This window comes from Macrobrachium nipponense, chromosome 24, assembly GCF_015104395.2.
Source record: "Macrobrachium nipponense isolate FS-2020 chromosome 24, ASM1510439v2, whole genome shotgun sequence".
Classification (NCBI taxonomy): Eukaryota; Metazoa; Arthropoda; class Malacostraca; order Decapoda; family Palaemonidae; genus Macrobrachium; species Macrobrachium nipponense.
The window spans coordinates 76,970,201-76,991,873 of record NC_061091.1 but is presented as its reverse complement, the minus strand read 5'-3'; the positions used below and the strand labels follow the sequence as shown (position 1 = coordinate 76,991,873).

The 21,673-nt window shown below is 41.4% G+C and overlaps 1 protein-coding gene and 1 long non-coding RNA gene across 7 annotated transcripts in view; one reads left to right on the top strand and one right to left on the bottom strand.

The window, feature by feature from the left end:
- Nucleotides 1-11,313, top strand: part of LOC135205817 (zinc finger and BTB domain-containing protein 7C-like) — a 220,728-nt gene extending 209,415 nt beyond the window's left edge. Inside the window, exons 6-7 of one of the 6 annotated variants that reach the window (XR_010312618.1) lie at nt 949-1,335; nt 2,416-2,539. Coding sequence is in view for 5 of the 6 variants with exons in the window: in XM_064236974.1 (XP_064093044.1) it covers nt 7,866-8,372 (507 nt within the window). In the remaining variant the exon portion in view is untranslated. Of the gene's footprint in view, nt 1-948; nt 1,336-2,415; nt 2,540-3,839; nt 4,828-5,437; nt 5,810-7,865; nt 8,453-9,422; nt 9,660-10,974 lie in introns of those variants that run through there. The other 5 variants (XM_064237022.1, XM_064237017.1, XM_064236974.1 and 2 more) reach the window with 5 other exon arrangements.
- LOC135205822 (uncharacterized) overlaps nt 1-21,673 on the bottom strand; it is a 183,815-nt gene that overhangs the window by 841 nt on the left and 161,301 nt on the right. Inside the window, exons 2-3 of the long non-coding RNA XR_010312620.1 lie at nt 17,225-17,291; nt 10,033-10,098 (exon numbers count right to left, since the gene is read on the bottom strand). This is a non-coding gene — a long non-coding RNA (uncharacterized LOC135205822). The remainder of the gene's footprint in view (nt 1-10,032; nt 10,099-17,224; nt 17,292-21,673) is intronic.

Genomic DNA, 21,673 nt, shown 5'->3' with positions numbered 1-21,673 from the left:
GTGAGATCCTAGAAACGGCACACATAGTAAGAAAAGTGATGGACTCCTAAGGAGGCAGGATGCAACCCGGAACCCCACACTATAAACACCACCCAGTCGAATTAGAGGACTGTGATAGAGCAAAAAAAAAAAAAAAAATAATATAATATTAAAATAATAATGTTCTAAAGGGTCCACAATAATACAAAGTGTAAGAGTCCGTGTATAATTTTTAAGACTTTTAAAGTATTAAAAATTATACAAGGAATCTTAACACTTTGTATTATTGTGGACCCTCGATAGAGAGTTTTTTCCTAATAATAATAATAATAATTAATAATAATAATAATAATAATAATAATAATAATAATAATCTATTGTTCATCACTGTACTGTAACCAGCAATATTAAGTAAAAATTGACTTATGTATATGAACAGTTCTGTATGCATCATTTTCGCATTTGAATAAATACAGACTTGCGCATATACATAACTTAGGAAATTTTGCAATAATAATAATAATGATAAAAATAATAATAATAATATTAATATTAATACTTATGCCGAAACGACCAATGAAGACGAGATACTCCAGTGCTCAGAAAATGCGGGACGAGTTGACCTTTGATTGTCGAAAATCGAATGGATGTAAACAAAAAAAATGAAAGACTGACAGAGATTGTGAACGATCAGCGGCGAAAGAGACTCGTATACACTTGCCACAACGAAAGCTCAAAGAACGACGGACTACTACGACAAAGTATTACTCACTGGGCTGTTAAAAACCTAAAAGAATGGTGGATCTGAATGAATGAAGTTCACGATGACTGAACCGTTCGCTCGTCACCCAAAGCAATAGTGGATTGACGGGTGAAGGAGGAGTTTAAAAGAATGATGTATGCACCCCCCCCCTCCCCCACGGCCACATTATGAATTCTGATAGAGGAACACTTCCATCTCCCCCACAGGTGGTGGTGGGGCCTGACTTCGGCGACCAAGGATTCTGGAGAGAAGAGGGCGGCGACCTGAGGCCGCCCGTCGCAACGGGGCCCCCATCGGAGCCCACGACCGCAGCGCCCCCTAGGCCTAACGTCTGCAACGCCATCGGTGGCCTCAAGACGTACGAGTGCCCCTTCTGCCCCTACAAGACGATCTACTCCAGCCACTGCCAGAACCACGTCCGCACCCACACGGGGGAGCAGCCCTTCGTCTGCTCCCACTGCTCCCGTCGCTTCGCGCAGAAGGGCAGCCTCCGAAGGCACGTCTTCCTCAGGCACCAAGTGAAGCAACTGTGAAAGGGTGAAAGGACTCCGCCCATGAGATGACGGACCAGGGGGCCTTTCGGCGTGGATCTCGTGAGTAAAATAAGAGGTTGTGGAGCGGGGATGGGGAGGGGTGGCGGTTGTTGCCATCGTTCTCTCGCATAGAATGGAATGCGTTATTCAGGCAAAGAGCAGGCGACCTGTGAAAGGTCAAATTGAGAGCGGGTGTTCCCAAACACCAGTGGCTGGCTTCGTGACAGGTGGAGCAGGCACGTGAAAACCCCAAAAGCTATTCTTCCAAAGTTGGCACAAAAAAAAAAAAAAAAAAAAAAAAAAAAATAATAATAATAATAAATAAAATACACCAAACGTTCCCTCTAACCCCAAACTGGCAAAAATATAAGTGAAAATGATTCATTTACTTCTTCGTTTAGTACTGCAAAATCAATTGTCCACACCTCAACCGATTCATGAAACAAGAATAAATGGTAATGAATCTATGTAAATTGCAGATGTATGTAATATTTAGTCTTCACACACACACACACACACACACACGCACGCGGGTTATCATAACTTGTGGAAAGAGAAACTGGTTGTATATCTGAAACTCTCTCTCTCTCTCTCTCTCTCTCTCTCTCTCTCTCTCTCTCTCCTATTAACTGACCTCGTCTGTGAATGTGAAAGGGTATGAATTCCTACTCCATGACGTTCCCTGACCTGTCCATCTTATGAGTCAGTGCTTGAGTTGTGTATCCTTAACATTCTTTTACGTTTCGACTCCCGTACGGGGGGGACGGGGGTAGTGCCGTCAGTGCACCTCATACGGTGCAGTGTAGGCATTAACTTCAGGTTCTTTGCAGCGTCCCTTCGGCCCCTAGCAGCATCCCCTTTCATTCCTTTCCCCTCTCCTAATAATTCATCCACGGTGCAATTGCTTGTATGTATGTGAACGTACACACTTAGGGATGAGATCTCGTATGAGAAGCATTACTTATTTCACTGAAAACGTTATAAAAAATGAAAAAAAAGACATGCCCGAATGTTCTATAGAGTCTATTCAAGCTATAAATGAACACGAAATATTAAAAAAAAAAAAAAATAAAAATTGCTGTTGTAAATGTAGAACCGAAATTCCGACCGAAGTAAACAGAAACCAAATCTTCTCTACAGGTGGACATGGATAGTCCCTACCAAGAGGGACCCATACTACCCCCCTGGACTGGAGGAGGAGAAGGGGGAGGGTTAGGAGGAGGAGGAGGAGGAGGAGAAGAATTAGCAGTGGCCCAGTCAGGAATCCCTCACCACCACCACCTCCATCACCACCCACCTCCGACGGGAGCGACCGCGGGGTTGGGCAAGCTCCACGCCTGCGCCTACTGCTCGTACAAGACGCCCTACACGACGCACCTCCAGGCCCACATCCGCATCCACACGGGCGAGAAGCCCTTCGCCTGCCCCTACTGCCCCGTCTGCTTCGCGCAGAAGAGCACGCTGAAGGTGCACCTGCTTACCCACACCGGAGAGAAGCCCTTCGCCTGTCCCCAGTGCTCCTACAGGGCCTCCAGGAGCGAGACGCTCAGGTCCCACCTGTGGGCCAAACATCGGGAATTGGCGGCCTCTCGGCAGAAGAGAGTCTGAGGGGGAGGGAGGGTCTTCATGCGCTGGCTCTTGGCACTGCCGTCTCCCCTACCTGCCCTGCCCCCCACTCAGGGCTGACAAACAGATTTGCAGAAGGCGGGGCAGATGTTTCCCCTATTCTCCAGTTCCCCCCTACATAGCCCAACCCCACTTAGGGCGGACAAACAGATTTACAGTAGGAGGAGGGAAGTTTGCGTCCACGAAGTGTTTTGCGAATGATGACCTTGGTTAGAATGCCGTTGTAAATACCGAACATAATTAACAACTGTAACAATAATTGTCAATATTATCTGCACTGAATACGCCGAGATACTGAATAATATGTTGTAGTGAAGTACTAATGGATATTCAGCCGGAAAAACCTCCACTCATGGAGCCTCTCTAATCGAGATGGTTCACGTTTGTGATTCTGGAAGATGGCGAGATTATTGATTGATTTATTATTATTTTTTTTTAACGAACGCTGAGGCCGGAGAAACGATGATGATGATGCGACGAAAGAAAAGGACATCACATCACTGTAAGTGGGGAAATATTACAACGCACGTCACTATAAGTTATAGTGTCTCGACTCCTCGGTCGAAAGCGACGAAAAATGAAAGGGAAAATGTCCTTTTGTGGTTAAAAAAAGAAAAACTATTTTGTTGTCAAAATCACGACTTTATGGAATTCTGGTTTGTTCTTCTCCTCAGTGCTGCTTGTCACTTTAGTTTACCAAAATGATATTCGTGAATTTGCTTTTGAAGTTTCCAAGTACTAACGAATCAGAGGAATATCTCAATATCACACAGAGGTAAATCTATGGTGTAAGAGAAACGTATTAATACTTGCATGTATGTAGTGTGTGTTCATGTGTATGTGTGTGTGTGTGTGTGTATGTGTGAAGGCAAAGTTTGCAGAGAGAGAGAGAGAGAGAGAAAACAGATCCATTGTCTCAAGTAGGACCTCTTCTCCAGGAAACGCTGACGACGACGACAGAAGGATGCTTCGCTGACGGACCAACGAACTGGACCCCTACAGTAACTGGCGGGGGCACACCGGTGGTGGGTGCCACCAGCAGTGGCGTCGTCCCTCAGGTGTCAAACGCCGGCCACATCCACCAGTGCCGTTTCTGCCCTTACAAGAGTGCCGTCAGGACCAACTGGGTCAACCACATGCGGACGCACACGGGGGAAAGGCCCTTCGCATGCCCTTGGTGCCCGGTGAGGTTCACGCAGAAGGTGAGCCTGGTGGGCCACATGCGGACACACACCGGCGAGAAGCCCTACTCCTGCCCCCACTGCGATTTTCGGACGGCCAAGAAGGGGAACCTGAAGCCCCACATTCTGTACAGACACAGCAAACTGTAAGGCGAAGACTCTTTCCTTACTTTCTTTTTTTTTTATACATTTTTAAAAAAAATTCCGAATCGAGAATCAGCTTTGGATATTTTGGTATGTAATTCCTGCCAGTCTTAGTTTAGATTTGTTTTCCTGCAATTGATTTCTATAGCTTTGTGTGTGTGTGTGTGTGTGTGTGTGTGTGTGTGTGTGTGTGTGTGTGTGTGTGTGTGTGTGTAACTGGTAAGGTCTTAAGTTCTCACAAGATCACATTATTGTGATCTTTTCAGTTTAAGGATGAGATACTTTGGGATCTTTCTTAAATAGTGGACCCCTCAAAGGCTTTTAAACCCAGGTATGTATGTACCCACCCATGCGGCGTATTTAGTACAAGCCCGTTGGAGATGACTAAAAGCATAAACAAAAGATTGTCAATATCATAAAGATGATGACCCCAAGTAATATCAGTCTTTGAAGGGTCACTGTCTAGGAAAGATCCAATGGTTGTTCTTATTTTTACTTTTACTTTTTGGCCAAAGGCAGCATCGTGTGACTCTCACTTATGTTGTGTGAATATCCCAAGGAGAGAAGCCTTTTTTTTCAATTATTGACAACCACTGTATGTACATATATGCAATTACAGATGCAAAAAATGGAATATCTTGTTTTATTGTCATCACTTGGCTTGGTAATGTGTATATAGGAAAGGAGCATCAAATCTGTATCAATTGTGACTTTAAACGAAATGCTTTCAAGTTTTTGGGATCCTGTGAGGCAAGTGATTCCAAAATGGAGAAAGAAGTCCCTCTGACAATTCAAAGTACCAAAAACCTTGACCCAAGACTCAACATTATTTCAGACGACGAAGTTACAAAAGTATGAACCAAGTAGTCCCACTGTACAGTTTTGTTCCAGGTTACTTATTTTAAGCTGGGAAGGCCAGTGAAATGTACCTTTAAAAAGATACGCGGACATCTAAAAAGTCCTTTTGTCATTTCCCGAACCAAAACTGGCGAACATTTAGATTAATCTTGAATTAGAGAGCGACTGCTCTCGTGAAATCCTTTCTGAATAAGATCAGGCACCAGATTCTCAGTAGTGATTCCCTCGATAAGGACAACTGTTAGGCTCAAATATGAGATGCATATTAAAAAAAGAATATATATTGTGATCTGACGTACTAGATACTTGTGACAAGTTATGAGAACCCCGAATAAGGAAAACGTCCTCTGCAGATAGACGACGTCGTCCGGAGAGGGCCTGGAGCAGGATCAGGAGCAGGGGACGAAGGTTCGCCCTTCCACCACCAGATGGCCGCTTCCCAAGTCGTCGCGAACGCGAGGCTGCACCAGTGCTCCTACTGCTCGTACTCGACGGGGAACTACTCCCACCTCCTCCGCCACGTCCGGACCCACACGGGCGAGAAGCCCTTTGCCTGTCCCGAGTGCCCCTTCCGCGCCACGCAGAAGGACAACCTGAAGAGGCACATGCGGGTCCACACCGGGGAGAAGCCCTTCGCCTGCTCACAGTGCTCCCTCCAGTACGCCGATATGCACGGCCTCAAGTACCACATGTGGAGTCACCACAGATGAAAGAAGAGAAAAAAAAAGGTATTTGCTCTGCTTCGTTTGATTCCGTTTTTCGCCTCTTTTGTGTCGATGCTCTTTTGTTCTCTTTCGCATCGAATGCAATTACCGATAAACGCCTTATTCTTTATTCTGTTTTGATTTATTTTCCCTCTTTCTCGGTTCCACGAATCTTAAACTCCATTTTGGATTCGAACTTGACTCTGCTACAAGACACTAGACAGATTCTGGACTTGAATAATCGCATTTAAAAGTACTACTACTTTAATAACCTACAGTATCAAAGCTGCTTATAAATTAAAAAAAAAAATAATTCCTGACAATAATAACTTTAGAAATAGTTTGATTACATAATTATACTGATTGATAAAAAGTCCATAAAACTGACATGTGAAGTATACAGTTGGCGATCGGATCTTCATGATGCCTATGGGTCTGCCCCCCCCCCCCCCCCCCCTTAGTCTCTCTCCTTGTAGCTCCTCTTCATCAGCCTAGTCCATGCCTGTCTTCTATCCCCACCCCCCACCTCCCCCTACCCTCATCATGACCCAGACAGTGATTATTTACGATAACCGAAAACATTGCTACCTAGAGAGAGAGAGAGAGAGAGAGAGAGAGAGAGAGAGAGAGAGAGAGAGAGAGAGAGAGGTGCTTAATGAATAAATAAATAAATAAATAAATAAAAAATAAATAAAATAAAAAACGCAAGAATCATGAGACAATCTTTATGAAAAAGTCGATCACAATGAAAAATATAACATTTGCACAAATCACTGGATCTGTATCGTGATCGGCTACTGGTGTGTATTCCAAACTATTCCTGGTGGCGGTCTGAACATGTGTGTCAAAGGCGACGGTATTGAATCTTTATCTTTTCGTCAAACATTTCTCAAATGTCTTCGATGATGTAGGTGTGAAGTTACAAAGCTAGAGCTAAGTCTCTGACAATCGTCCCCCGACAGGTACCATCAGAGGATTCTCCCCCCCCCCCCCCTTGCAGCTACCAGACCAGCATGGGCGACAACCTGAAACGCCACATTCTGGTCCACACCAGGGAGAGGCCCTTCTCCTGCTGCACTTACTGCCCCCATAGGGCCATTCAAAAGGTGCACCTCAAGTCGCTACTCACGTCGCACCTCACACCTCACGGCGATGGCCCCCTGGAGGAGGAGGGGGAGGGGGAGTGGGGAGGGGCGGGACCCCTGGAGGAGGTCTAAGGGGACTTGTGAGGAATGACTCTGAACTGGGGAAACGTGGAAAAAAAAACTTTCAAAACTGTGAATTAAAATATGAAAACAAATTTTCAGTGAAATGAATGAGCGAACATGGCTATAAACAGTTGTGACTTTAAAAACTTGCGATGGGGTGTCAGATTTTTCCCTTTTCCTTGAAAAGACGATGATGCCGACACCGTTACTGTGAACGCAATCTTTGCCATTAAAAGTCAAGTGTTACAGGACTGCAAATGGGCATGTAGATCATCCACCCTCAGTCATCAAACATACCGAAAAGCAAACTTTAAGAAAAGGGCATCTATGGAACTAGCAACCTCGTCTCGGGAGCCTTGCTGGTAACCCAGTGGGCTCTGTCCCTCTAGCGCCAGATTCATTTAAAGGCACAAAAATGATTTAGGTTTAATTTTGAAATCAGTGAATAATAAATGTGTTTTCATGTGTGTGGATGATGCATGAAGATGGGAATAAATTACGTTCAATCGTGAGAGAGAGGAGGAGAGAGGAGAGAGAGAGTAGAGAAGAGAGGAAGAGAGAGAGAGAGAGAGATAATGATTACGCCCCTAAACTTTCGCTAACCCAAAATAACATACCTACCAGACTTTACTAATACCCCCGATGCAAAAACCCAATGGTAAATGTAGTAAAATGCTGTTGGTCATACGTAGAATTAACAAAATTTCTATATACATTTCCCTTAAGTGCAAACAAACAAACAAACAAACAAACAGGGGTCAGAGATGACTTTTCAAATAAGGCCGATATCTGTTCATGTGACCCGACCTCCAGATCCCTTTCCTCCCTCCCCACTCGAGAGCCCGAAGTAAGACTGCTGTCTCCTACAGGTGATGCTGAGCCTGGGCCCCGACCTAGAGATTGCGGACCCGGCCCTCTCTGCCCTCGGGGGAACGAGTGACCACCGGAGTAGCAGCCAAGTCTTCGAGGGCGTCGAGGAAGATGCCACGTCCCTGCTGAGGACAGGAAATGACGTGAGCTCTTGCGACTTGGGCAACCCGATGGCCTCCCCTGCCCCAGGTAACGCCCCTCCCTTAACGTCGCCAGGCATCAAGATCCACCAGTGTCCGCTGTGTTCGTACAGCACGCCCAACGCCAACCACCTGCAGTACCACATGCGCGCCCACACGGGCGAGAAGCCGTTCTCGTGTTCCTACTGCCCCTACAGGGCGTCGCAGAAGACCCACCTGAAGACTCACATGCGGACGCACACGGGAGAGAAGCCCTATGCCTGCAACATGTGCGGTTTCAGGGCGGCGCAGACTGGCAACCTCAGGAAGCACATTGCCAAGCACCACTATTCTTCTTCCTCTTCTTCTTATTCTTCTTATTCTTGAAGGACCTCACCTTCCTTCCTTCCTTCTTCTTCTTCTTCTTCTTCTTCTTCTTAGTCTCCTTCTTGAAGGACCTCACCTTCCTTCCTTCCTTCTTCTGTGTGCAATGTGCTTTTATTTTCTGGCCATGTTATATATATTATATATATATTATATATATATTATATATATATATATAGATATATATATATTATATATATATATATATCATATATATGTAATTTACAATTTATTTACCTGGATTTATCAATTGCACCAAAACTAAAACTGTCACCGAAATGCCAATATAAATTGCAAGACTAAACAAAACAAAATATATAAATAGTCGAACAACAGGATTGAATAGAAAATTCCTAACCTGTATAAAGTATATATATAGTTAATATGTATAGATGGAATCATATCCATCCTACCAACACTGCTGTGAAGACGACAATGTGGCAACGTCGACATTAAATAAACGATATAAGCTTCATTTGTTTTTATTTTCTGATAATCTCTCTCTCTCTCTCTCTCTCTCTCTCTCTCTCTCTCTCTTTTGTATATATAATATGTTTTTCACGCATTAGCATAAAAATGACCTCAAATAAATTCGGTAACATGACCGATCCAACAAGACATAGAAGATGACGAAAAAATTTAACGTAGACACCTATGAAAAATAGTCACGTTTTCTTTGGTCACCCAAATGAAAATGGGAATTCTTGTAGAAGGGCAAACTCATATATCCCAACTCATTTCTTCCTCGTGTCTGTTCCGATACTAAAGCCCTACCCACGTAAAGAACAGTGCCTTATATGGAGATATATTCGAAGGACAATTGATAGGATAGCATTTATTAACGTAATTAAGATACATCAAAGTTAAATGAATGTGATATTATCGTTAGGAGAGTAATTAATTATGACATAGGCCTATATATACAACTGACACCAGCAACGTCTCCCAGGCTACCTCCGTTGTCACTCCCACAACTCCAGTGATGATACCGATGAATACGATGAAGATAATGATGATGAATGTGACGCAACACTGATTCTGCCTCCCTTCCAGGTCGCGCTGGAATGTCCAGGACGACCCAGGAGGGTCCTGCAGTGCCCCGTCTGTCCGTACAGTTCCTACATCATGACCAATTACCGAAACCACATGTTGACCCACACCAACTGGAAGCCCTTCGCCTGCACCTTCTGCCCCTACAGGTCGACGCAGAAGGGCAACGTCAAGAGACACGTGTCCACCCACCACATGCAGGAGCCCCAAGTGCCGAATTCACACTCTTCCTCCTCCTAAGTAAGTCTCTGTTCCAGGGCGTCCCGCCCCCCCTACCCCCACCCCCACCCGAACCCCGTCTCCATATTGCATAACCGTGGAAATGTTTAATCAGAAAATACAATTGATAAAAAGAAAGATAGAGATAAAAAATTTGCTAATCATAATTTTGATGCAGCTATGAAACGACAAGAAATCTACAGCCACTGAACCGAGTCAGCAGTTGTATTAATACAACTGCTGACTCAGGCTTATTACCAGTGTGGCCATGAAATGTAAATCCTTTTTTGGGTTTTCATAATATATATAATATATATATATATATCTTATATATATATATACATATATACATAAAATGGTAATTTAGACTCATGAAGTATTGGCGAAAACTGACCTTAGATAACTCTGAAGGAGGCCTGGCGAACTTTTGTCTTGAGAGAGAGGAACCACCGACAGCTTCCTAGAAAAGAAAAAAAGGGAAAAAAGTATTATAAAGTGAGTTTTTCCTCACATAAACGTTCTTTTCCGCTTGTGACGCAAGGGGCAATCACTCTCTTTTATATATATCATCGTATTACAGTTGTCTTTTGTTATGATTACTGTCGGACACGAAAGAAAATGGAGAAAGGCCAAGATTGTGGAGAAAAAAGTAGGAGAAAAAAGTACCCCAGGAGGAACCACTCGTTATGGACAATGTTGGCAGGCTTCTTAAGTTACAGTACAAGGTTTTGGGGGGGCTGGGGGCGGAGGTGGTGGTGGGGGTTACCTAGTTGAGGATTTAGGAAATGACCCATGAACAAGCTCTCTCTCTCTCTCTCTCTCTCTCTCTCTCTCTCTCTCTCTCTCTCTCATGAAAAAACCAGTATGCTTCAGCCTAAACAGTGATAAAGCACGTGGTAATTAGACGCACTCTGAGGGTAGCAGCTGGCTCTGTGATATTTATGGATTATATTAAACGAAAAATCGTGAATGGTGATGAGAGAGAAGCTGCAAAGACTGGTGAAAGAGTAAAAAGATTTTTTTTTTTTCGTAAGAGAATAAATGTGATGTAAACCAATTCGTACTGATGATTCTGACTGAATGTGACGAATAATGGATTGGTAAGTCGTTCAAGGAAGGAAGGGGCGGGGGGAGCTTTGCAGAAGAAGAGGAGCAGGGAATGTGAGGGTGTATGTGTCACACACACACACACACAAACATACACACAAGCAGCCGTGTAGTCACTAAGAGTAAAAGCAAAATATGGTATCCTGTAATGTAATGTCATTTCGCATCGCATCCAACCAGTTTTGTAATTCACAATCTTCCACCTTTTTCTTCCCCCTTCCCCCCGCAGGGCAGGTCCGCCTTCGGAATGCAACCCCACCACCACCACCACCAGCACACAGTCGTCCACGCCCCTTCGGCCAACTGGCTCCAACCGCCGCCCCCTAGATCGAGCGCAGGAGGTGGCCGCCCCCCTAAGATGCTGGGGTGCACCTTCTGCCCCTACGAGACGGCCTTCAAGACGAACTACCTCAACCACCTGCGGAAGCACACGGGGGAAAAGCCCTTCGCCTGTCCACACTGCGACTACTGCTCGACCCAGAAGAGCAACCTGACGAGGCACCTGCTGCGGTGTGCCTCCAGGGCCCTGTCTCGCTTCTAGTGGAGTCTGGACTCTCTCTCTCTCTCTCTCTCTCTCTCTCTCTCTCTCCTCTCTCTCTCTCCTCTCTCTCTCTCTGTGTCGTATCTAAGAGATCCTCTCGTATGAGAATCGAAGGTCAAAGGTGAACCATTGCAACAAGAAGTAATAATATTAATAATTAATTAATAAAAATAAAATAATAATAACAAAATAATAATAATAATAATAATGATAATAATTTTCACTGCCATATTGCAAAGGAAAACAAATGAACTCTAGACAATCTATATGAACTGCAAAATCTTTGATAGCAGTCCATTGCACGTTACTTTAACTTATAATTTCTAAGTGATTTTTTGTTCTAAGTGTTAAGTTACTTTTCAGTTTTTAATGTCGAAAAATGTTCAGTCAAGTCTGTCTTGTTTCTATTTGTGCTACTTATGATTTATTTTATTTTTTTGTGAAGTAATTAAAGTATTTCAATTGTATTTTTAGTATCAACTCAATATCACTTTTATTATTTTTAGTCTATAAAGAATATGTATATTTTTATTGAAGGTGATATGGAATATTTTATTATTTCTTTATATTGTCTTAACTTTTAATTATAGAATGTCTGTCAGCCGCCACTACTAAATATTTAAGGACACGATGTTCGTGAATTATTATTATATAATATCTAAAATAAAATAAAATAAAATTAGAATTCTCAAGACATCTGTCTGTTCATCAGTTTCCTTCGTGAGAAAAAAGAATTAATAAAGGAATTTGCCAAAAATCAAGAGATAAAATTCTGTGAATAATGAATGAAATAAAATATATTATTTTATTATTCACTATAATTATTTTTTACGTTAAATAAATGAAAATGCAAATGGGTCAATAAAATAGGGCATTAAGTTTAGGCCTAATATTACGAAACCCGGGGGTCGGGTGGGGGGCGTCTTTGCCTCTTTCTGGCCTCTTTCTTCTTCACAAAACAAAAATTCTCTCTCTCTCTCTCTCTCTCTCTCCCTCTCTCTGTAGATTGGTGGACAAATTAGTAAGAAATACAAAGATAAATGAGGATAAGAGTGTTGCATCAGTTTGTAAAGAAAACCCAAAAGAATTCTTTGTGCATGTTAATAGTAGGAAACCAATAAAAAATAATGTTAATAGTAGGAAACCAATAAAAAATAATGTTAATAGTAGGAAACCAATAAAAAATAATGTTAATGGTAGGAAACCAATAAAAAATAATGTTAATAGTAGGAAACCAATAAAAAAAAAAATAAACCTGTTAATAGTAGGAAACCAATAAAAAAAAATAATGTTAATTGGTAGGACCAATAAAACAATAATGTTAATAGTAGGAAACCAATTAACTAGGCCAATAAAAAAATAATGTTAATAGTAGGAAACCAATAAAAAATAATGTTAATAGTAGGAAACCAATAAAAAAATAATGTTAATAGTAGGAAACCAATAAAAAATAGCATAGGTCCGGACATTAGAGGTAACCAGGTGAACTTAGACTTCCATAGATAATTTCGCAGAATTGCAGAAAAATAGTACTAAATGGTTTAGCGAAGATCTAATGAAGGCGACGTTCAGCTGTTTTTTTTTCTTTATTATTATTTCTGGTCAATTACAGAGATCTTGTCTGCGCAGTAGTCGCTGAAAACGGGAAAATGAAAAAAAAAATACGAAGAGGAAATAAGAAATGGATGAGATTTCTGAGACTGTGGAAACATGTAGTCTTAATCGTCACGTAAAAAAAGGGTCTTCTAGGGAAAAAGGGGTTGGGGGAGGGGGAGGGGGGGGGGGCGGCCGCCAAAAGTCCAGACCTTGAGAGAGAGAGAGTGAGGGTCATGGGGTAACTCAAACCTTAACCTCAAACCTTATTCTTGACTCAAACCTCAACCTCAAACCTTATTCTTGACTCAAACCTCAACCTCAAACCTCATTCTTGACTCAAACTTCAACCTCAAACCTCATTCTTGACTCAAAACTCAACCTCAAACCTCATCCTTGACTCAAAGCTTTACCAGATTTTTTCAACTCACGATATACAGCACTATAACTTCTCTTCTTTCCCCTTTTTGTTTCAGTTCAAGCGCCAACTTACGTAAAGACTTAGCTATGATGTCTTTTGAGTTCCTGAGAAAGGACTTCAGGGCTTCCAAGATTCTCACTCTTTTTGCGATGACAGTCATATGGATTTTTGTTCCAGTTTCTTTTAACAAAGGATTCATCTCTTTTAATGTATTTAGCTATCCAGGAACGTGAAATGAAGGATGCGCCATCATCCCTGGCCTCTCTGAAGGTTATAACACGGATTTGGGCAATTCATCTGGTTTCCTCCAAGTCGTTAGTCATGGCTGTATCTAACTCCGTCACTCAGTCTGAAAATACAAGAAATGTATAATGAAAAACAGCTAAATAGAAACTTAAGATAATGTACTTGGAGATAGGCTGTAGCAGAAAACTTCATAACTTTCCATTTGTTCTGTGAGGGGGGGGGGGGGGGTGGCCTCTAATTTCGAAACACCTGGTAGATAACTACTTACTGGAGAGCATTCCATGTGTATCTCCAGTAAGTAGTTATCTGTATCAATGGAGACTTCAATGCTTCCCTCCAGTAAGTAGTTATCTATATTTCCTGGAGACTTCAATGCTCTCTACCCAGTAAGTTAGTTATGTATACAATGGAGGACTCAATGCTCTCTCAGTAAGTAGTTATCTATATCAATGGAGACTTCAATGCTTCTCTCCAGTAAGTAGTTATCTATATTCCTAGAGACCGATTCAATGAAGTTATGAAGGCAAAGAGCACTGTGGGCCTTTGTGAGGGTCGATTCAAAAGCGAAAATTGAAGTTGAGAGAGTCAGAGGCCCTAGGGACGATGGTAGAAGTCGGCCAGAAGGCCGATTCAACGCAGTTATTAAGGCAAAGAACACTGTCGACCTGGGTGAGGGCTGATTCAAAAGCGAAAATTGATGTTGACAGAGTCAGAGTCCTAGAGACGATGGTAGAAGTCAGCCAGTAGAACGATTCAATGAAGTTATGAAGGCCTAGAGCATTGTGGGCCTGTGTGAGGGCCGATTCAAAAATGAAAATATAAGTTGAGAGGCCTAGAGACGATGGTAAAAGTCGGCCAGTAGACCGATTCAAAGACGAAAATGGAAGGCAGGAGAGAGTGGAAGGAGGGAATAATGATAGACCTTGGGCCTTCTTGCCGCTCTTGACCATGAGCAGTTGTTTTTGCATACTACATGGAGAGGGTTATGTGAGAGAGCGACCCTCTGGGCCTAAACTGACCGCAGAGGGTCAGAGCCCTATAGGGATGACGGGAGACCATGTTTATAGGCCAGAAATTTGAGAGCTGGGTAAGAGAAGCAGAGAAAGTAATGGAAGAAGGAGAAAGTAGTGTCAAAGAACGTCTCGGTGACAGAGCCAATTCTTGGATGAATCCAAGTAAGCTCAATTATCGCCAGTGCTCTTTAACAGGAGATGACGAATATTTGATTTGAAGTTGAATTTTGTTGTGAGAGAAACATGGACAATCATTTATAAGTATGTGATTGCTTGTATATACGTCGCAGACTTATAAAGAGAGATTGTTGGAAGAAAGGAGAGGAAGTGGAGGGAGAGATAGAAGAGAAGCAGAGGAAGTAATGGAGAAAACAAATAGTAGCCACAGAGGAGAACGTCTCGATGACCAAGAGGCAATGCTTGGATGGCTCCAAGTAAGATCAACTGTCGCCAGTGCTCTTTGAGAAGGGCTGGCGGTGGCGTCGGAGATGATGAATATTTGATTCAAAGTTGAATTTTGCTGTGAAAGAAACATAGACAGTGATATATAAGTGAGTGAGAGACTTAGAAAGAGAGTGGTTGGAGGAAGGGGAGAGCTAAGAATAGTCTGGAGCGCTGATATGTCCGTCGCAGACTGGAGATTTTTCTTTAGACCTTGATCAGTTAAAAGAGAGTTCCTGGAGAGAATGGAACTAAATTTGTCACATACTTTGGTATTCGGACTGGTGGTCTTGGACTGAGACAACTGTAGTATTCTCAGGAAAGATTGTGCGTTCTACTCACTGCTCAGATGATGCAGAAAGATGGCCAAAACTGATGAGTTATATGAAGCAAAAGTCTTAAGATGAAGGAAATGAGAAATTTTGTGTGAGGAATGAACGTGCAATGTACTCAGTTTTTAGACGAGCCTGAAAAATGTCCAAAATAATGATTGATATAAACCAAAAGTCGTAACTATAAAATGATACCTTAAGAAAGATCATGAGAACTTTTTGTATGATGAAAGAAATAGAGAAATGAAGAGAGCTAATATTAACTTATTGCAAGTTGAATTTGGGTAAACATCAAAGCCTTCAGACTGGCAGTCACTGATGAAGTCCGCAGCTCTTTATAACCAATGACTGTGCATAGTACTGCATCTTTAGACTGGCCGGAAAGGTGGCCAAAACTGTTTATTTGGAAAGAGTAAAAGTCGTAACAATAAAATGAAACGTGAATGAATATATATGTATGGATTCTACTCAGTCTTTAGACTCGCCGAAATTATTCGATTGTGGGCATGTCAAATACGTAAGCCAATGCCCATTTCAAATGAATGTGGGTAATACAGGTAAGTAAAAGTGAGTTAGCTGCACTCGTGCCAATGCTCCTATGGGGCGGGGAGGTATGGCGTTGAGGGTTGGAGACGATGTCCATGAGGAAGGCGTTCAGACTGGCGGTCTTAGATTGAGTCAGTAAATCTCTAAAAGTAATAAAACTGATGGTTTTTATAAAGCACAAGTCGTAACAATGAAATGAAACCTTAAAAGAAGGATCATTAGAAGTATTTGCCAGAGAGAGAGAAAGTATTTGTCAAAGACGTGAGCCAATGCTGATGGGCAAATCAATAAGATCCACTCGTGCCATGCTCCTAAGAGGGGGGAGTAATGTCGCTGAGGGTCGGAGACGACGTTCTGGAAGCAGGAAGGTGAAGAAGCACTGTTTTTGTTAACAAAGACTGAAGCCTTCAGACTGGGGATTGGTCACTGATTGAGTCCGCAGCTTTCTATAACCAATGAGTGTGCATAGTATTGAATCCTTAGACTTCCCGGAAAGATGGTAGAAAGGGAAAGCGGAAGGACGTGTCAAGGACGTCAGTCAATGCTTAGTGGTAAAAGCAGGTAAATGAAAGTGAGTAAGCTGGACTCGTAGCAGAGCTCCTAGGTGGGGGAGTTGTGTCGCTGATCGTCGGAAATGACGTCAAAAGCCGAGTTGAGGGGACTGAAAATTTACCTATAGAGAGAGATTGAGGGGAGAGGGGAGAAGAAGAAGAAAAAAATGGGAGAAAGGGAGGGAGGAGGAGAAGTGGAAAATACCAGCCCTCAGTCATGTGGAAAATTCCACAAAGCAAAATATCACCACTCCAGCAAAAAAAAAAAAAAAAAAAAAACAAAAAAAAAAAAAAAAAAAAAAAAAAAAAAAAAAAAAAAAAAAAAAAAAAAACTCTACGGCATTTCGTAGCCGCGTTTCATATTACCACTTGGGGGGGAGGGGGGCGATGAATCAAAGAAGTACCTATATTCAAAACATACGATAAAGAAATTCGTGACTTACAACGACCAGTCAGCCAGCCAGCAAGAAGCTCGCAAACACAAGTAAACTGGAGTGTTTACATCCGATTCTGGGTAGTAGGTAGTTACTGCCTCCTAACCACCTTGTTCAAGATTTTAACGACCCTAATGTAAAGGACCAGCAGAGAGAGAGAGAGAGAGAGAGAGAGAGAGAGATTGCGTTTTTGTCGATCATAATTCACTAATTAAGGTTTACGTAAGAAAAAAAAAACATTATATATTTAAGCAAAGAAGTGTCAAACTCAAACTTGATCCTCCCCTCCCCCACCCTCGCTCTCAATTAAAACATTACTCTCATTTTATCCTAATTGGAAAACAAAGAAAGGAAGTCTTACCTTGCAACAATGAAGCCCTAAAGAATCAGTAGTCATTCTGGAGTCATATGATTTGACTCGAATTATCCTGGAAGGAACAAACAGGATAATTTATGTAGTAACTGTTTTCCCTCATAATTAAAATGAACTTAATTAAGGCAGATTTGTATTCACACACAATTTGAAATAAATGAATGACGTTTTAAATGTAACTTGATGATAACTACTGAGGCCCCTCTAGCAGGGCCCTTGAAGACTTTAACTACAACAGTTCAGACACTGACCTACAACAAGTGAGAGGAGGAGGAGGAGGAGGAGGAGGAGGAGGAGGAGGAGGAGGCGGCGGCGGCGGCCTCATCTAGTGGCAACTTGAAGAAACTTTAAGTCAGTCACTAGACAACTATGGTGGATATGAGCTGGCCCAATTCATGTCATATAGTAGTATTATCGATAAGTAAACATTAGAGGGGGGCGGGTGGGTGGGGGGGGGGGGGGGGGGTGGAATCTCTCTGCATTCAAAGCGATTCCCGACCAAAATAAAGGTATGGTATACCTAAACCTGATAAGGAATTTCACGTATCATTTGTTTTTGCTCGAACTAAAGTACTACCTCCTATCAAGTGTGATATCTTAACTGCCTCGGCTGCGTCTACTTGGAGCCTTATTGAGTGTACGAACACTCTCTCTCTCTCTCTCTCAAAGGAAATATTATGAGAAAGAAATGATGAGTGTTTTGTCTGGAGGAGAACTTCTCCCTAAGAAATCCTCCTTGAGGAAACCGGGCTGACTATTGAGGATCAGGGGTAGATGATAATATTCAGACATGAGTTATGACAGCAATTAAGCACCCCCATTATAATTCCTCGAGTGTCAGTGTTTAGGTGTTGTCACGGTAATTTTTTCCGTGGTTAGTTCGACGTAAGTCGTCGACAGTTTACTTGGTAGAAGTTTGCGAAATGAGCCGGATCTTTGAGTGCCAAAATGATCTAACGTGCATTTAGCTAAACACTAATAGATTGTCAGCTGTGACTCTGATGTCTTCAACTCACTATTTTGTATCGACTTATTTATTCATAGGAATAATAAGGTCAACATGGCACCTTGTTTAAAGACTTCTCGCGGACTGTAATGAAAGCGAATAAAGTTGTGTGATCAATTCGATCTTAAAGCCTGCGGTACTGTTTTTAAAGAACGAGAGTTCCCTAACAATTACGAACCAGCTACGAACAGAAAACGAAATTAGCAGCTCCGTTTCAAAGAGGCTATATACGACGGACGTCCGCTCTTAGTTTTTGGGTGGACGGAAATGCCAAACAATTCCCTATTTCTTCTTCTTCTTCTTCTTCTTCTTCTTCTTCTTCTTCTTCTTCTTCTTCTCTGTTGCTTCCATGAAGACGAGGTCGGTTCTTGCAAGATCGATCCAGTTTAGCAACTGGGCGAGCGGTTCGACCGGTTTTTCCTGTTCTGGACCAGATAGGAGAAATAAAAGATTAAACGAAAAGCACACGCCAAAAGATCTTTATTAATCCGTGATCTTCTGGGTTCCACACCCAACCTCCCTCAACTAGTTTTTGGGTTCTCAAGGACACAAGCCTGGTTGGCAGCGTTCATTTGCGGGTTCCTGCTCAGTTTCTCATGAATTAGGGAGGGGAAACTCAGTGGAAATTGGAGTAGGAGGGGGGCAGGGGAGGGGGAAACTGAATGATGCTGGACTGGTAACAGGTGTCTCTCTCGAAACCGGACGATCAAATCAGCCAAGTCTAAGACTCCACTTGTAGGGAAAATTAACTTGTAAAATATACCAAAACATTCTATATATTAAAAAAAAGAAAACTTAAATCAGGTTTCTCTTATTAATAAATTATATTTGAATTATAATTATTCCTTTTCATTGATCAGTCACTAAATTATACATCAGAAATCAGAGAGAGAGAGAGAGAGAGAGAGAGAGAGAGAGAGAGAGAGAGAGAACCGAGATTACACATGTACTTGTATAACAAAATCATATAATAAAGAACATAATTCAATGTCCGTCATATTAAACAGAGAGAGAGAGAGAGAGAGAGAGAGAGAGAGAGAGAGAGAGAGGAGAGCAGAGAAGACAGTGAGAGAGAGAGGAGAGAGAGATTATGCATATACTTGTATAAAAAAATCATATGATAAAAAAACATAAATCAATGTCCATCATATTAAACAGAGAGAGAGAGAGAGAGAGAGAGAGAGAGAGAGAGAGAGAGAGAGAGAGATTATAGCATTACTGTATAAAAAAAATATCTATACTAAAGAAAACAAATCAATGTCAATCATATTAAACAGAGAGAGAGAGAGAGAGAGAGAGAGGAGAGGGAAAAGAAAGAGAGAGATGAGAGAGAGAGGAGAGAGAGAGATTATGATATACTGTATTAAAAAATCATATAATAAAAAAAAAAAACATAAATCTATGCTCATCATATTAAAACGAGAGAGAGAGGACCTTACCTTAGCACAGACCTTACATCTTGTTCGGGTTTCCCCAGGTCCCTAAGTGTGAGGCACTCCTCTATGTCTACCGGAGAGTTGCTAGTACATCTTCGGTATATTTTGCATCTTCCAATCTTGGATGGTCTGGGATCCAGCTTTGATATTTGTCGAGCTTATTCTGAAACACATCTACACTCACTCCTGATATATTCCTCAGATGAGCTGGCAACGCATTGAATAGACGCTGCATTATCTATGCTGGTGCGTAGTGGATTAATGTTCTGTGTGCTTTCCTTATTTTTCCTGGTATAGCTTTGGGCACTATTAATCTACCTCTGTTTGCTCTTTCTGATATTTTTAGCTCCATGATGTTTTCGGCTATTCCTTCTATCTGTTTCCATGCCTGAATTATCATGTAGCGTTCTCTTCTCCTTTCTAGACTATATGATTTTAAGGATTGTAGACTTTCCCAGTAGTCCAGGTCCTTAACTTCTATTCTAGCTGTAAAGGACCTTTGTACACTCTCTATTTGTGCAATATCCTTTTGATAGTGTGGGTTCCATATCATATTGCAATATTCAAGTGGACTACGAACATATGTTTTATAAAGCATAATCATGTGTTCAGCTTTTCTTGTTTTGAGTGCCGTAACAACATTCCCATTTTGCTTTACATTTTGCCAATAGAATTGCTATTTGATCATTGCATAACATGTCTTTAACTGCTTCCTTATTTGTGATTGTCTCATTATTAGGTCCCCTATATGCATATAGCTTTCCTTCTCTGTCTCCATAATTTATTGATTCAAATTTATCAGAGTTAAATACCATCCTATTTACCTCTGCCCAATCATATACTTTGTTAAGGTCTCTTTGTAGCGCGTTCCTATCTTCATCACAAGTAATTTCTCTACTTATTCTTGTGTCATCGGCAAAACTACTCACTACCGAGTCCTTAACATTACTGTCTATGTCTGCAATCATAATAACAAACAGTAATGCAGCTAACACCGTACCTTGTGGCACACCGGATATTACCTTAGGTTCATCCGATTTCTCATCGTTTGCAATAACTATCTGTTTTCTGTTGTGTAAAAATTCTTTTAACCATCTTCCTACTTTATCCACGATATTGTGTTTTCTAATTTTCTACGCTAATATATTATGACCTTTCTTGTCAAAAGCTTTTGCAAAGTCTAGATAAACCACATCTGTTTTTGCTTTTTTCTTTTCATTTACCGATTTTCATATTTTTCGTACATGTTCTCACGGTGGACCAACAGTTGGGTTTGTGTACTTTTTCCGGGTACGAAACCATGTTGTCCTATACTAAACAAATTATATTTTATTAAATGTTTCATAATATTTTTCTTCATTACCCTTTCATACACTTTCATAATATGTGATGTTAGACTCACAGGCCTATAATTACTTGCCTCTAGTCTTGATCCACTTTTGAAAGTAGGGGTAATATATGCTAATTGGTGCTCATCATAAATCTTGCCTGTATCTACACTTTGTCTTAATAATATTGCTAGTGGCTTTGCGATAGAATGAACCACTTTCTTTAACAAAATAGGACCTGCAGCAGCTCCATTTTTAATTTCATTAATAGCCTGCACAATATCAGCTTCATTAATATCTATGTCAGCTAAATATTCACTATTTTCGTCCCTTACTTCTGTATCATTATCTTCATTATCAATTCTAGGGGTGAATTCTCTCTTATATCGTTCTGCCAATATGTTGCATATTTCCTTTTTTTCATTCGTTAATCTCCCTTCAATTCTTAGAGGGCCTATTTCTATTCTTCTCTTATTCATCTTTTTCGCGTACGAGTATAATAGTTTGGGGTTTTGCTTGATATTTACTAGGGTTTTTTCTTCCTAGTCCCGTTTTTCATTTTCTTTTGATTGTATTATCTTTTGTTCTGCATTTTCTATCTTACTTTTTAGTTCTATAACTTTTGCAAGACCGTTTTTCCACTTTCTGATTTTCTGGAACAAGATCC